The sequence below is a fragment of the Amblyraja radiata genome, chromosome 17, assembly GCF_010909765.2.
Source record: "Amblyraja radiata isolate CabotCenter1 chromosome 17, sAmbRad1.1.pri, whole genome shotgun sequence".
In the NCBI taxonomy this organism is placed as follows: domain Eukaryota; kingdom Metazoa; phylum Chordata; class Chondrichthyes; order Rajiformes; family Rajidae; genus Amblyraja; species Amblyraja radiata.
This window is the reverse complement of record NC_045972.1, coordinates 32,035,529-32,052,107: the sequence shown is the minus strand read 5'-3', so window position 1 is coordinate 32,052,107 and position 16,579 is coordinate 32,035,529. Positions and strand designations below refer to the sequence as shown.

Here is a 16,579-nt window from a genome sequence, read left to right as displayed (position 1 = left end):
CACCTATTACCTGCCAAGCATTATCCTGCCTCTCCTCTCATCCACTTTTGTCCCCGTACCTCTTCGCCCTGTCCCTACCCGCCTCAGCCAATCCTTGTCCCCACCCCTCCTCGCACTGTCCCTACCCCCTCCACTACAATCAACCTGAAGAAGGGTCCCAACCCAAGACATCACCGACCCACATTCTCCAGTGCTGCCTGACCTGCTGAATTACTTCAGCAGTCATTTTTTTTAGTAAACCAGCATCTGCAGTTCCTTGTTTCGCCAAAAGATTGCAACCTCATTGACAGTGGCTTCCCACGTTGGTGAGAGGATTCTCGAGAATTCACTGTTTGCCCTTGGTTCTCCATCGCCAACTCGCAAGTCCACCGTGCCTGGTGCTGGAGTGCAGGCTGGCTGAGGCAATTTAATGAAATGCTCCACTCTATCTGTGTCAGCACTGTAACAACAGAGTCATTTGCAGTGTCGACTCCAGTCACTCAGAACTGCGCTGTCATTATCCAGCCTAGGGAAGCAGTGCGGAGTGTCAGCTTATCGAACAAACAGCTAGTTGAAATGCAAAGCGCATCTCAGTGGAGCGTGTCCAAGTACTTGTCCCGAAATGGGATCGATAGTATGATAAGGTGTTAGCTGTTGCCACAGTCTGTTAAAAGTAAATTTGTAAATGAGGAAAGAGCATTGTCAGGAGGAATTATTACAACAGGCTTTTGATAAAGTGTGTGAGGGAGCAGCAGGGAGCTGTGTGCTGCAGTTTGCCGGCACCTAACGCATTTTAGCAAGGAAGCACAATTGCATGTTCAAGCACTCTTTCTTCCTTGTTATCGATCACGTTTTGTTTCCTGGTTCATACTGAATTAAATTCTCCTCTTCCTGACTAATTACTTTAATCTGCAGTCTCTTAACTGTGTCTTGTCAATCTTGTTTATGTCCTGCCTCGTTTATCATCTGTTGTCGGCAGCCTAATTCTCATTTCATTCTGCTCTCTAGAGATGCATTTCTCTCTCAGTGAGAGCTCCGTGCCGCAGTTGACACTGGATTTTTAGGTAGGTATTTTATCTCGCCACGTGATACCTCAGTAAACTAGCGATAAGTCCAAAATGCAAAAGACGTTGGTATATTTTGCTGATCTTAAATAGTCCAAGAATTAGGTTCTTCGGTCCGTTAAGATTAAAATGCCCCATCCGCACTGATCCCACCTGCCCACGTTTATCCCATTTCTCATTAAACCTTTCCTAACCATGTACCTGTCTAAACGTCTTTTAAATGTTGTTATAGTTCTTCCGCAGCTTGTTCCGCGCACCCATCACCCTCTGTGTGAAAAACCTATAGCTCAGGCCTCTCCTGGCAACATCCTCATGAACCTGCTTTGCACTCTCTCCAACTTACTGACATTCTTACTGTAGCAGGATGACCAAAACTGAACACACCACTCCAAATGCTACCTCACCAGCATTCGGTACACAGTACAACAAATTTAACTTTTCGGAATGCTGTGGGTTTTTGTTTTATTTTAATCCAAAATCTAATGACAATCTTAGCTCATAACCATATTGAAGCGACTACAAGATTGCACACCAATGCCTCTATTTCTGCGGGAGGCTGTGAAAATTCAGCATGAATCCAAAGACTCTTACAAACTTCTATAGAGGCACTATACACAGCTTGATTTGGAAATTGCTCTGCCCAAGATGACAAAAGATAGCAGAGTTGTAGATATATCCCAGTCCATCACATAGACCAGACTCCCCATCATTGACTCTATCTACACTTCACACTGCCTCAGGACAGCTGGCAATATAACCAAAGGCCTGGGGTCCTATCTCGGTAATACATCATCCTCCCCATTGACAGTGCACAGCTCCAGACTCAGGAACGGCTTCTTCCGCTCTTATCAGGCTTCAGAATGGTCCTTCCATAAGCTAGTGTACAGTCCTGATTCTCCAACCTACCTCATTGCAGACATTTGACCCTTTTCTCTGGACCATATTCTGCTCTCCGTATGTTTTTCTTCACTCTCCCTGTTGTAAATGAGCTTGGCTTAATTTTTTCCATGCATAGTATATTATCTGAGTTAATTGGATTGCAAGAGCTGGAAAGAATGCAGAGAAGATTTACGAGGATGTTGCCTGGACGTGAGCCCCTGAGTTATAGAGAAAGGTTGGACAGGCCAGGACGGTACTACTTAGAGTGTAGGAGGATGTGGGGGTAATCTTAGAGAGGTGTATAAGATCAAGATGGGAGTCGATAGGGTAGATGCACAGAGTCTTTTACAAGAGAAAGGGATATAAGACCCAGAGGACATAGGTTTAAAGTGAGAGGTGAAGGATTGAATGGGGATTTGAGGGGCAGTTTTTTCCTCCAAAGGTGTTGGGTAAATAGAATGAGCTCCCAGAGGAGGTAGTTGATGCAAAGACTACCGCAACATTTAAAAGTCATTTGGAAAGGTACATGGATAGGAATGGTTTAGAGGCATACGGGCCAAACGTGGGCAGGTGGGACGGGTGTAGATGGGGTACCTTTGTTGGCATAGACAAGCTGGGCTGAAGGGCCTGTATCCGTGCAGTATAACTGTATGACACGCAAACAAAGCTTCTCATTGTATCTCAGTGCATATAATAATAATAAACCTCAGTTAAACCTTAAGTGGCTTCCTGCAGCTCCTAATTTGTTTGCTCAAATGCACAACCCTTAAACTCTTTAGCAATGCAAAGATAATGGGAAGTTATTTTCTTCTCGTGAGGTAAAGATCGAGATCAAGGGGATCAAGATCAAGAGTGGAAAATGAAAAGTATTTAATTGGAGACAACCGAGTCTGGAGAAGGGTCCTGATCTGACCATTGTCTGTCCCGTCCCCCTGCAGATGCTGCCCGGCCCATTGAGTCCGTCTAGTACATTGTGTTTTGCTCAAGAGTGGTTAATTATTATTGGAAAAATTGACTGAATAGATTAGTAAATAAGTACATAAATAGATAGTTAAATAAATAAAAGCCATGTATACTGAGACCAGAAAACCGAACTGCAGGTTTAAATGCAACACCACAAATAAATATTCAACAACTTATCAGTTATTCTTGGTAAACCAGACCATGATAGCGCAAGCCAAAGTATGTAACATTGTAGTTTGATGCTGAGATCGGATTAAGCAGAGTGTTTCAAGAACCTGATATTTGATGGGAAGAGCCTGCTCTTGAACCTGGAGGTAACGGGGTACTCACTCCTGTACAATAGACAATAGGTGGAGGAGTAGGCCCTTTGTGCCAGCACTGCCATTCACTGTGATCATGGCTGCTCATCCACAATCAGCACCCCGTTCCTGCCTTCTCTCCATATACCCTGACTCCGCTATCTTTAAGAGCCCTATCCAGCACTCTATTGAAAGTATCCTGAGAACCGGCCTCCACCGCCCTCTGAGGCAGAGAATTCCACAGACTCGCAACTCTCTGTGTGAAAAAGTGTTTCCTTGTCTCCGTTCTAAATGGCTAAATAGCGGTGAGATGAGAGCATAGCCAGGATGGTATTGGTTATATTAGCAGCCACCTTGAGACAATGCTTCCTGTAAAACATAAGATAATAGGAGATAGAGGTAGAATTAGGCCATTTGGCCCATCAAATCTACTCCACCATTCAATCATGGCTGATCTATCTCTCCCTCCTAACCCCATTCTCCTGCCTTCTCCCCAAAACCTCTGATGCCTGTACTAATCGAGAATCCATCTATCTCTGCCTTAAATATATCCTCCACAGCTTTCTGTGACAAAGAATTCCACAGATTCACCACCCTCTGACTAAACAAATTATCCTCATCTCCTCCCTAAACGAGCATCCTTTAATTCTGGCTATGACCTCTAGTCCTAGACTCACCCACTAGTGGAAACATCCTCTTCACATCCATTCTATCCAAGCCTTTCACTATTCTATTCACTATTTGATCCATTTGATGGAGTGGGCATTGTTCACCACTTTCTGCAGCCTGCCTCATTCTTGAGCATTCAAAATACCAAACCTATCCACAATGAAACCAATCAACATGCTCTCTACTATACACCTGTAAAAGTTCAATAGAGTATTCAGCAACATGCTGAATCTTTTCAAACTTCTAAGTAAAGGCTTTCTAAAGTAGCTTTCTTTGTGATTACAAGGCCAGGTGCGGAAGGATATTCTTGCTTTTGAGGGAATGCTGCGTAGGTTTACAAGATTAATTCCCGGGATGGCAGGACTGTCATATGCTGGGAGAATGGAACGGAGTGTACTCTGGAGTTTAGAAGGATGAGAGGGAATCTTATTGAAACATATAAGATTATTAAGTGTTTGGGCACGCTAGAGGCAGGACACATGTTCCTGATGTTGGGGGAGTCCAGAACCAGGGGCCACAGTTTAAGAATAAGGGGCAGGTTATCCCCTTCCCTAACCCCTCCACCTACATTCCTTCCACTGGCTTCACAATTCGTAACTCTTCAACCTTTTGTCTGACACTTTTTTTTCTCCATCTCTGGCCTTTGTCCAACAATTTGCCTATTCACTTACCCCTCACCTGTGTTCACTGATTACCTGCCACTCTTTGTCCTGCCATGTCCTCTCTTCTGGTTTTCTCCCCCCACCCCTCCCCCCCCCCCCCCCCCCCCCCCCACCCCCCACAATCTGAAAAAGTGTCCCACCACGAAACGCCACCTATCCACGTTCTTCTGGGATGCTGCGTTATTCCAGCAATTTGTGTGTATTTTTTTTTGTAAACCAGCATCCTTGTTCCAAAATCTTCCTGTAAAGTGTTTGCATTCTCCTCGCAACATACCTTCCACCTACGTCTGCAGGTTCAGCTACTGAACGTTCCCTTCCTACTTCCCTGACATTTTCTACTGGTTTCTTGGAATCAGCTGTGGGTGAATTTCAAAGAAGTGTGAATGATTTAAGCTGCACAAGAAATCAGAATTAACCTCCAAATGAGTAGGAAGGAGACGCAGATGCTGGTTTACACCAAAGGTAGACACAGGATGCGGAAGTAACTTAATGGGTGAGGCAGCATCTCTGGAGAAAAGGATTGGACCATTGTGGGCTCCACCTTTCTTTGGTCATCGGTGCCTGCTCCGATTTGTTCTGCATTTGTTCTGATCTCTAGTTTCCCTCTCCCCTGACTCGCAGTCTGAAGAAGGGTCCCGACCCGAAACGTCACCTATTCCTTTTCTCCTGAGATGCTGCCTGCCCCTCTGAGTTACTCCAGCATTTTGTGACCCATCTACCCTGAATGACATCCATTCCCAACAGGCTCAGACCATGGGTTGTTAAACATTTTATCTTCAATTCACAAAGGGTTTCCTGTAGCAGAAACACCTAATAGAACAAACTCCCTGACATTGATGGTGACCAAACCATTGAGGAGCACTGTGTGAAATAAATGTATGTGGGAAGGGAAGAGACACTTACTTTAACAGTAAACATAATAAGAGTTGAGTTTGGGAAATGTTGCTGTGTTTTATATCTGTTGGATATCCCTAATGGCCATATCTAATACCACATTAGGGTGCATATTGGCATCTTGAGTATATGGCAAATCTCACAAATTGAATTTTAGGTCAGGAAGATTTTTTAAAACACTTTATTATAAACACTTTATATCAACATTTTATTATAAGAATGTGGCGCATTTTTATTTCTTGTGTATGAACGGAGCTTGGTATAGCATGTGGCTTGTTGCTGGCTTTGCTGAGCATTTGGTGGCAGATGGTTCAGGAGGATTAGTGCTGGCTTGACCTTCAGTTTGAATTAGTGAATCTTATTCTGCAAGATTAGAGCACTCCCTGCTTCCAGTACTACTGTGCCTGTTATTACCAACAGCTTAAATCATTCCTGTTTTGGTAAAAAGCAATCCACCTTGCTTTATTCCCCCAGCTACATGTCACTTTCAGATATTTCAAACAATACGTCGACTTTGGCTTGTGTAATGTATTTCAAGATGTAAAGCCAGAGTAACTATGTCTGAATAATTTCTGACTTCAAATGCAGAGTCGCAATGTCGACCAAAATGCTGTATTCCAGAGTGAAGGCCGGGAGAAGGAAGTTGTGTCCCCTGGCCAGTTTAGAATATTAACCGCGGGGGTTACTTCATTGTGTAGGGAGTAACTGCAGATGCTGACACAAAAACTGGAGTAACTCAGCGGGTCAGGCAGCATCTCTGGAGAAAAGGAATGGGTGACGTTTCGGATGGAGACCCTTCAGGCTGAGAGTCAGGGTAAAGGGGAATGAGAGATATAGATGGTACTTAGGGAAAATGAATGGAAGATATGCAGAAAGCAACGATGATCAAGGAAATGTGGAGCCCACAATGCTTCATTGTTGGCTGGGGGATAGGTGATAACAAGTTATACAGACGGTGGAACTGAACAGGATCCATTGGTGGGTATGGACAGTGCAGTCAGTGCTGCCCAGACTGGGGTTGCTGCAATATCCCTGGGCCACAATCTGCTGAACTGAACAGACCAAACCTTTCCCCTGTAGCAGGGTCAGTTGGCAGGAGGCAACCAGACATCCTAGTCCAGCTATTACAGAAAGTAGAAGCAGGAGTAGGCCACTCGGCCCCTCAAGTCTGCCCTGCCATTCACTATGATCATGGCTGATCTATGTTGGCCTCCTTCTATGCCAGTGGCACAAAACCTTCAATTCTTCGATCTTTCAAATATTTACCTATTTCCTCCTTTAATATATGTGATGATCCGCCCTCCACCACCCTTGGGGGCAGAGAATTGAAGGGATCCACACCCCTTCTGAGAAAAGAAGTTCCCATGCAGCTCAACATTAAATGACCAGCACCTTGTACATCTATCCCATGGATGAAAACATCTCAACCTTTACCCTGTCAGGCCTGCTTCCTTTCTCATATGTTTGAGTAAGGTCACCTCTGATTCATCTAAACTCCAGGAAATGTAGACACAAACTATCTAGTCTTGCTTGATAGAACAATTCCCTCATCCCAGAAATTAGCCTTGGGATTCTTATTTGGATTGCCTCCTACATCAAGAAGGTAGGTAGATTCTGCCAGGTTAGTATAGTCAGAGTGTAGGCATTGCAAACTTTGTAGACATAAGGAACGGCAGCAGTTAGAATGAGCTAATGTACACAAAGTGCTGGAGGAACTCAGCAGGTCAGATAGCATCTCTAGAGAATGTTGATGTGATGTTTAGGGTCAGGACCTTTCTTCAGACTGAATGTAGAAAGGAGGAGAAAGCTGGAGTAGAGGTGGGACAGGACAAAGCCAGGCAAGTGATAGGTGGATACGTGTGAGGGGGTTGATTGGCAGATAGGTGGACAAAGGCCAGAGGTGAAAAGGGGACAAAATTTTGTGTGAGATACAGTGATAAGAGATATGAAATGACAGGCCAGGGATTGGATATAGTGAAAAAGGACAGGAGAAAGCGGGCGGGATAATGGGAGAAATGGGTCTGCATCCAGGTGGTCACAGGGGAGAGAAGGGGAGGAAAAGAGGGGAAGGGGGTCAGTACAGGAATGGGAAGGGGAAATAAAATGGTTTGAAACCGGCAGATCCAGACAGCTTTGGTGGACTGAGTGTAAACGTTTGACAAAACAATAGACAATAGGTGCAGGAGTAGGCCATTCGGCCCTTTGAGCCAGCACCGCCATTCAATGTGATCATGGCTGATCATCCCCAATCAGTACCCCGTTCCTGCCTTCTCCCCATATCCCCTGACTCCGCTATTTTTAAGAGCTCTATCCAGCTCTCTCTTGAAAGCATCCAGAGAACCGGCCTCCACCGCCCTCTGAGGCAGAGAATTCCACACACTCACAAGAAGGGTTTCGGCCCAAAACGTTGCCTATCTTCTTCGCTCCATAGATGCTGCTGCACCCGCTGAGTTTCTCCAGCATTTTTGTGTACCTTCTTTGTGAGAAGAAGTGTTTCCTCGTCTCCGTTCTAAATGGCTTACCCCTTATTCTTAAACTGTGGCCCCTGGTTCTGGACATTTGTACTCTTCCCTATTTTGCCACTTCCCCCAAAGTTAAGACTTAAATCGAAGGTTCAATTTATGATGAGCCTAAAGTGGACGTGGAGCTCTGAAGCTGATGCGTGAGTTAGATTGACATTGTGCACTTCGAGGCAAAGGCAGGAACAGAGTAGAATTGAGCCAGCTTAAAACAATACTGAAGATGAAGTAGACCTGAACATTACTAATACATGTTTGCCTTTCTGGAACGTAAACCATACTTGGTTTAAACATAATTATGTTTTGATTGCTGAATCGGTGTGAAGGAATAATGAACAATTTATTTCATCCAACACAAATTGGAGGAATAGCACCTCATATTTCGCTTGGGCAGTTTTCAACTCAGTGGTGTGACTCTTGATTTCACTAACTTCAACTAACCCTCGCTTTCCCTCTCTCACTCCATCCTTCCCCCATCCTAGTTCTCTAACTAGTTCCACTGTCCTCCTGATTAAATATTTCTGATTGTATGCCTCGTTGTCACCTTCCCCTCAGCTAACCCTGTACCATTCCACATTTCCTTCATCGTCCTCTTTGATTTGTGTTTTCACACCTTACCCTTCCATATCTCCGTCTCCCTCTCCCCTGACTCTCAGCCTAAAGAAGGGTCTCGACCCGAAACGTCACCCATTCCTTCTCTCCAGAGATGCCGCCTGTCCCGCTGAGTTACTCCAGCGTTTTGTGTCTATATTTAATTACATCCCTTTCTAACTGCTGCTTGCTTTTCCCAACGGAATGAAATTATTTTAGCTTTTACATAGGGTAGGAAAGTGGAACAGGTGAAGATGCTGCATTGTTACAGTATAAGAAAATTAATCATCAATATTTAGGAGCGTTGCCCATCCACATGTTAGCGAAGAAACTTGTCACCCTGGGTGATTGATTCCAGAATCTTTCAGCTACAACGTTGTAAGCTGAAACTACAGTAATAAAACTGCTCAAGCACCAGCAATAGCTTTATTAAAATATCAACTGTAAACTTTAGCCAATAACTCTACCTTTGCAGGATTTGTCACCTCGTCCTCATCTTCCTGTTCTCCACTAGTTTTCTTCTTTTATTTTTTCCACTTAGTTTAAAGATACAGCGCATAAACCGGCCCTTCGGCCCAACGCGTCCGCGCCGACCAGCGATCCCCGCACATTAACACTACCCTACACACACTGGTGACAATTTACAATATTACCACGATAATTAACCAACGTACCTGTATGTCTTTGGGAGGAAGCCGGAGCTGCCGGGGAAAACCCACGCAGACAAACAACCGTAGTCAGGATCGAACTCGGATCTCTGGCGCTGTGAGGTAGCAACTCTAACGCTGTGCCACCATGCCTTCCTTGAACATTTGCATTTGACAAGGTTCCACATGGTAGGCTGCTCTGGAAGGTTAGATCGCATGGGATCCAGGGAGAGCTAGCCGACTAGATAGAGAATTGACTTCATGGAAGGAAGCAGAGGGTGATGGTGGAAGGACGTTTTTTGGACTGGAAGCCTGTGACTAGTGGCGTGCCTCAAGGATTGGAGTTGGGCCCCACTGCTGTATGTGTTTATGTCCATGATTTGGATGAGAAAGTAGAAGGGATTGTTAGTAAGTTTGCAGATGACTTTAAAGTGGATAATATTGTAGATAGCGAAGATAGTAATCAAAGGTTTCAGCCATACAGTAGATCAAGCAGGATCTTCATCAGTTGGTCATGTGGTCAGAGGAATGGTTAATGGGGTTGAATGCAGATAAATGTGAGGTGTTGCGTTTTGGGAAGCCGAGCCAGGGCAGGGCCTTCACAGTATATAAGCAAGGTTCTGGGGAGTGTTGCAGAGCAGAGGAACGAGGAGTGCAGGTACATAGTTCCTTGAAAGTGGCGTCACAGGTCGATAAGGTGGTCAAGATGGCTTTCGGCACATTGTCCTTCATCAGTCAGGAGTTTGAGTGTAGAAGTTGGGATATTTTGTTACTGCTATACAAGGCGCTAGTGAGGCCACAGTTGGAGATTTGTGATCAGTTTTGGTCTGAACTACATGGAGAGGTTGGGCAGGCTTGGACTATATTCTTCAGCGCAAGGAAATATGAGAGATGATCTTATAGAGGTGTATAAGATCTTGAGTGGAATAGATAGGGTAGATACACATTTTACACAGAGTAGGGGAATCAACGTTCGGCCTTGCTTGCCCATGCCGACCAAGGTGCCCCATAACAGGACATAAGTTTAAGGTGAGAGGGGAAAGATTTAACAGGAATCTGAGGGACAATGTTTTCATACAGGGGGTGGTGGCTACATGGAACAAGCTGCCAGAAGATGTTGTTGAGGCAGAAACTATCACAACATTTAAAAGACATTTGGACAGGTCCATGGATAGGAAAGGTTGAGGGGGATATGGGCCAAATGCAGCCAGGTGCGACCAGTGTGGATGGTGAAGCTGGGCCGAAGGGCCTGTTTCAGTCCTGAATGACTCTATGACTCTATAACACAAACTCTCAATGATTTGTGCAAATAGTCTCAAAATAATTTTGCTTGTAAACAACTTTCAACTATTCTTAGATCCTCTAATACTCATGGCCCCTCACATTATATCTTCCGTAGTTTTGAAAAGTCAATATATCACTATATACCTTTGCTGATGTCTGTTTCTGTCCTTATCTCCTTGCATTTCCTTCATTAGTATTAATTGGTCTTTACAATTCTCTTCTCACTGTCCCTCTTTCTCCCAACTATCTCTATCTTGCTCACTCTCCTCACCAATCGCTCAGTATCATTAACTCTCTTCTCAATCCTCCCCATCCTTGCCTCCCTATTGGCTCCCCATCTTCCCCTTCTCATCTCTCCCCCTCACGTTTACCCTCGCTGTCTCTCCCAATCTCCCCCACTCCCCGTCTCTCTCTCTCTCTCTCCCCGTCTCTCTCTCTCTCTCTCTCCCCCGGCTCTCTCTCTCCCCGTCTCTCTCTCTCCCCATCTCTCTCTCTCTCCCCATCCCCGTCTCTCTCTCACTCTTTCTCAATTCAATTTCAATTAAAAACTTTATTGGCATGATAAAAATACATTGTTATATTGCCAAAGTATAAAACATGACATACATATTTAAAATGCATAAGTATAAATACAAGTATACAGTGCATGAATAGATATGTCCCTGTACATAAACTCGCAATAGACCTATAGCCCTTTATTGATTGCTACACGTTCTTGCTGCTGTAAGCAGTACAACACAATAGCAAGTTTAGCAATTCAATATTAATTTCTTAGTGTCAGTTAATGTCAATTAGTGTGTGCGTACATATGTGCATGTTGGCCATTCACCGTCTCTCAGGTTATGGCATGCTGTTACGTATTGTGCACCAAGATGTGCCGTATTTCCTTCGCCAAGGATTGTTCTTAGTTTTGATGTATCATCTAGTTCTTTAAAATCAGGGGTTGCCACACTGAGTTTGTCAAAGTATGCTTTCCTTGTATTGTCAATTTTTTTGCATTTTAGGAGGAAGTGCACCTCTGTTTCAACCTCATCTGTCGAACAGTGGCCGCTTCTGTTTTCTCTTGGTTGCCAGAATCTCTTCTGTCTTCCTTTTTCAACTGCCAAATAGTGGTCACTTAACCTGTATTTGGTGAGGGTCTGTCTCTGCTTTATGTCTCTAACAGATGAGAGATAGTCTGCCAATTTATAATCTCTTTTTAGGGCACGGTAACATTCTAATCTGCTTTGGCTTTTGGTTTCTTTATCCCAATGTTCCAAATACGTTTCTTTACATTGTTTGATAATTTGGTTCACTCTAACTGGTGATTGGGGGTCAGTATTGATCTGAGGCCGGTCAGGGTTTAACTGGATAGGGTTTAACTGAATAGGGGTAGTTAGTCTCAGTACCAACTGACACAGGGAACTCTTTTCTGGATTCCCCTCTTGTGTTTCAAGGGCTTTAAACTGGAGGGTATCTGGGGGGCTAGATTTAAGGTGATTCCAAAAATTTAGTGCTCTTTTCTGGATATTTATTATCAGTGGGTATCTGTCTAATTCCGCCCTACATGCGTTTGTTGGTGTTTTCGTTTGGATACGGAGGATGTTCCGACAAAATTCCGCATGCAGGGCCTCCGTTGTATGTTTTTCCCATTTACTATAACTATGGTGACTGAGCGGACCCCATACTTCACTACCATATAGCGCAATAGGCTGGATTACAGTCAAATATTTTAAGCCAGATTTTAATTGGAATTTGGATGTTGTAGAATCTTCTTTTTATTGCATACAGAGCTCTTCGAGCTTTCTCTTTTAGTGCATTCACTGCCATATTGAAGTTCCCTGATGCTGAAACAGTTAGACCAAGGTAAGTATAGCTCATAGTGTGTTCGATAACAGTACCATTGAGAGTAAATTTGTATTTATCTTCCTGACATCTGGGTCTTTTCTGAAAAACCATGATGTTGGTTTTCTTTAGATTTACTGCCAGGGCCCAATTTTGGCAGTACTCATCAAGTAGGTCCAACTGTTGCTGCAGTCCCTGTTCTGTGGGGGACAGCAGAACCAAGTCATCCGCATAAAACAGGGATTTTACCTCTCCGTCCAGAAGACAGAGGCCCGGCGCTGTGCTCTGGTCCAACTTTACTGCCAAATCGTTGATATATACATTAAACAGTGTCGGGCTCAGATTGCAGCCTTGCCGGATGCCTCTTCTCCGGGCGAAGAGATCAGTGCGTTTGTCCCAAATTTTAACGCCACATTTATTATTCAGATACATTGATTTGATAAGGTCATATACCTTTCCTCCTATACCACAGCCGAGGAGTTTGTAATAGAGCCCTTCATGCCAAATGGAGTCAAATGCTTTCTCAAAGTTAATAAAACAGGCAAATATTTTCCCATTTTTCGCTTGGTGTACATGTTTTTCAATGAGAGTGTGGAGGGTATAAATGTGGTCAGTGGTACGGTGTTTTGGGAGGAAGCAAATTTGGTTTTTACTGAGAATGTTGTGTTTGTTTCTCTCTCTCTCTCTCTCTCTCTCTCTCTCTCTCTCTCTCTCTCTCTCTCTCTCTCTCTCTCTCTCTCTCTCTCTCTCTCTCTCTCTCTGTCTCTCTCTCTCTCTCTCTCTCTCTCTCTCTCTCTCTCTCTCTCTCTCTCTCCACCATCCAGCATGAAGGGTCTACTAGAGGGATAAGAGATGCATGTTTAGAATATTGATGACTAGCTCAAGAACCTCGAGGGACAAACAAGATGCATGACTTAATTATGGAGAAACAAATTGTGCAGAGTTCTGTTCATTGCTCTCTCTCGTGTGTGTGTGTGTGTGTGTGTGTGTGTGTGTGTGTGTGTGTGTGTGTGTCTGTGTCTGTGTCTGTGTCTGTGTCTGTGTCTGTGTCTGTGTCTGTGTCTGTGTCTGTGTGTGTGTGTGTTTTCAATGATTAATCTATCAAGTCACTGATGGGATGCATAAAATGAGTAGGTGATGGTCTCCAGAGCTACGGCTCCCCATGGAGCTATAAGCCTGTCTTTGAGAGAGCTAGAGGAGGACTTAAGAGAACATTATGAGAAAGAAATTCAATGGACTTGGTGGTCTTTTAATTAAAATGATTTAGAAAATGACAGTATACAGCTATGAAATGTAATGGTTAAATTAACATGGAACCGTTTCAAGGACAGTTAATCCTTCCTCACTGCACAGAATAACTGAATATGAAAGGTGCAGCAGCAGGGAGCTGCATTCAATGCATTTGGGCATTGTGACCAACACACCAGTATCCACAACAATTAAATTAGAAGTAATTTTCCTGTTTTGTGTTTTGCAAATGGATAATAGGCAGCAGGGCCCTGGGATGCGGTTAGTCTTGCCCTTCCCCTGGCCTGGTCATTAACCCGCTGGAAGAAGTAATAGTTGAGAGAGGGTCCGTATCCACAACGCTGGCTAAGTTTCCTGCACTTGTCACATGTCGCTGCATCAGAGGCCGTAGCCTCGGAATAAAAGGATGTCCCTTTAGAAAGGAGATGGGGAGTCAAGGAGAATTCATTTGAGAAGATCTGGGAAAAATGGACCATTTATTTGAGCCATGACACCAATTAGATAAATGCCTAGCTAGATATGGGAAGATTGTGTTATATAGAACTAGATGGTATGTTTGTATGAATATTGAATTATCTCCGGATAACTAATCAATGTAATGTTTTTTTATTTTTTTTATTTGGTAAGTGAACCACACGGTCTTATTCCAACTTTTTATTTATTTACTTCTTTTTTTTTCCCCCTATCTACTTATTTTTTTATTTTGATTGCTGTTTTTCTTATTTTGTTTTATTTATGGTGATGGTGTTGCACGGTTTTGTATATATCTCTTAAAAATCAATAAAAAGTTAAGTGAAAAAAAAAAGAAAGGAGATGGGGAGGAATTTCTTTCGCCAAGAGGGTGGTGAATCTGTGGAACTCGTCGCCACAGATAGCTGAGTAAAAAACTTACACAAAAGCAGGGGGAGCCTATTTTGTTTGTGCTCCCTCGCCAACTGCATCTGTTGCTCTGCAACTGAAGCCGAGTGTCTCGCGCTCCTACTTCGGAGAACAGGTGCACGGAAATGTGATTGATTTTTGTTTTATCCTTTGGAAAGTGTCAGCTGGATATTTCAACCCCTTTTATGTCCAATAGGATGAAACGCTAGAGAAATCTCCTTCTGGGACTGAAGAGCTTTGAGAAAAATCTGTAACAGAACAGATGATGCAAGGTATGTGGAAAGAATATACTTAAAAGGCCAATTCCTTACTTCCATGTTTAGTAACATTACAGTGGATTATATTGCAAACTAGCAGCGAATGGCAACAAAACATTGGCTGCTTTAACACAGTTATTTGGACAGCTTATATTGTATTGCAATTTGTGTATATTCTCTGCTGCTATTATTGATCAGAAAATGCAACGATAACTTTGGGTCTATTCGGCCTCACTGATAATTGCCAACATTATTTAGATTTTTTTTACTATAACTGACAGATCCCCTAAATCTTTTTCAGTTTTTCATACATTTTCTTTAAATGTTTTTCCATTGTTAGTTGCAAGGGATAGATTCAATCAACATTTTAGAGGGAATGTACTAAATGTGTTGTCCACTCATTTTCAGTTAGTGAAGATGACATTCTCCAGGAAAATTGTGTTTAAGGCACAAATGGTACCCAGTGCATGTCACACATTCTTTGATTATGATAAGAAATCATGCTCCTTAAATTTATACATTTTTAGTCAGAGTTGAAATTGATACATTTGGTGAATCTACGGAATTAATTGCCACAGAAGGCTGTGGAGGCCATCAATAGATTCTTCATTAGTATGGGTATCAGGGGTTATGGTGAGAAGGCGGGAGAGTGAGGTTGAGAGGGAAGATAGGCCAGCCATAATTGGATGGCGGAGTAGACTTGATGGGCCGAATGGCCTTATTCTGCTCCTAGAATTTATGAACATATGAACTGATCATATGAACTTCAATTATTTTGGTCAATTCCATTTTCACACATCGATAAGATGAAGAATAAATCAAATCTGTGTATCCTTCCTAGAAGAGTAATGATTCCATTGGAAAGGGGTGATGATGGTGTAGAGTTTGGATCTCTGGATATGAGATCCATGTTTGAGCAGCCCTGGATATCTGTAATCGTGAGATTTCAGTCCGACCCTGTGTGGAATGAATTGAAGCAAGAGTTGCTGAGGATGGAAGCATGAAAATGAAGCAAGCAGGAGTGGATGCCCAGTCATAACCTAATGTGGCTGTCTGTAATCTTCTTCCAGCCAAAAGCTGACAATACTGTGGCATGTTCAGAACCATGAAAAGAACTTGATTTCCCTGCACTAACGGAAAAATTGTTTTTAGACACCAGGCAACTGCGTCAGCAATGAGACAAACAATTAGTAACATCCAGTTAATTAAATGGAGAGTAGACAAGTAAAGAGTGAAGTTTGAGAGACATCTTAAGTGCGTTTTCAGAACAAATTGACACTGTACGACCTTATTTCCATGTATTTTCAAACCCAGGCCCCGTGATGAAGCTTATCCAAGCAGATTTATGAACCTCTGCACTTCCCCAACGGGTCTCTTGAGGAGTGTTTGTGATATTGGTTTATCGCAAAAGAAAACACGCTTCAAGCGATGCGGAGATGCCGTTCAACTGCATGAAGTATCTCAAAACAACCTGACAATAAGAAAATATTTGCATTGCACAGAGACACAGGAGACTGCAGGTGCTAGAATCTGGTACAGAGATGAGCTGCTGGAAGATTTTGTGGGTCAGACGGCATCTGTGGATGCAGTGGGATAGTTGACGTTTTGGATCGAGACCTTGCCTTCACAGATGTTGCCCGATCTACTGAGTTCTTCCAGTGGCTCGATTTAGCTTTACATTACCAGACTGCATTTGTGTCCAATGCACATCCCGAAACATTTCACAGTGTGTAATGGGTTTAGAAAGCTCATCCTTGTTGGATGGTGGCAAGTGATGTATGCAGCATAAGCAATGAAAAACATGAACAGATAACCTCTTTTTAAATGTGTTGGATAACTAAACCAATGAATTAAATGCTATGGGATGGTAGACGTGAAATTTAATTGGCTTTAAGGTCAATGTGTTACATTGAACAGCGCT

At 43.2% G+C, this 16,579-nt stretch overlaps 1 protein-coding gene across 5 annotated transcripts in view; it reads left to right on the top strand.

The window, feature by feature from the left end:
* Window positions 1-16,579, top strand: part of LOC116982681 (RNA-binding Raly-like protein) — a 730,325-nt gene that overhangs the window by 124,957 nt on the left and 588,789 nt on the right. For all 5 annotated transcript variants that reach the window (XM_033036033.1, XM_033036031.1, XM_033036034.1 and 2 more), the window contains exon 2: window positions 14,598-14,673. Coding sequence is in view for 2 of the 5 variants with exons in the window: in XM_033036034.1 (XP_032891925.1) it covers window positions 14,664-14,673 (10 nt within the window). In the remaining 3 variants the exon portion in view is untranslated. The remainder of the gene's footprint in view (window positions 1-14,597; window positions 14,674-16,579) is intronic.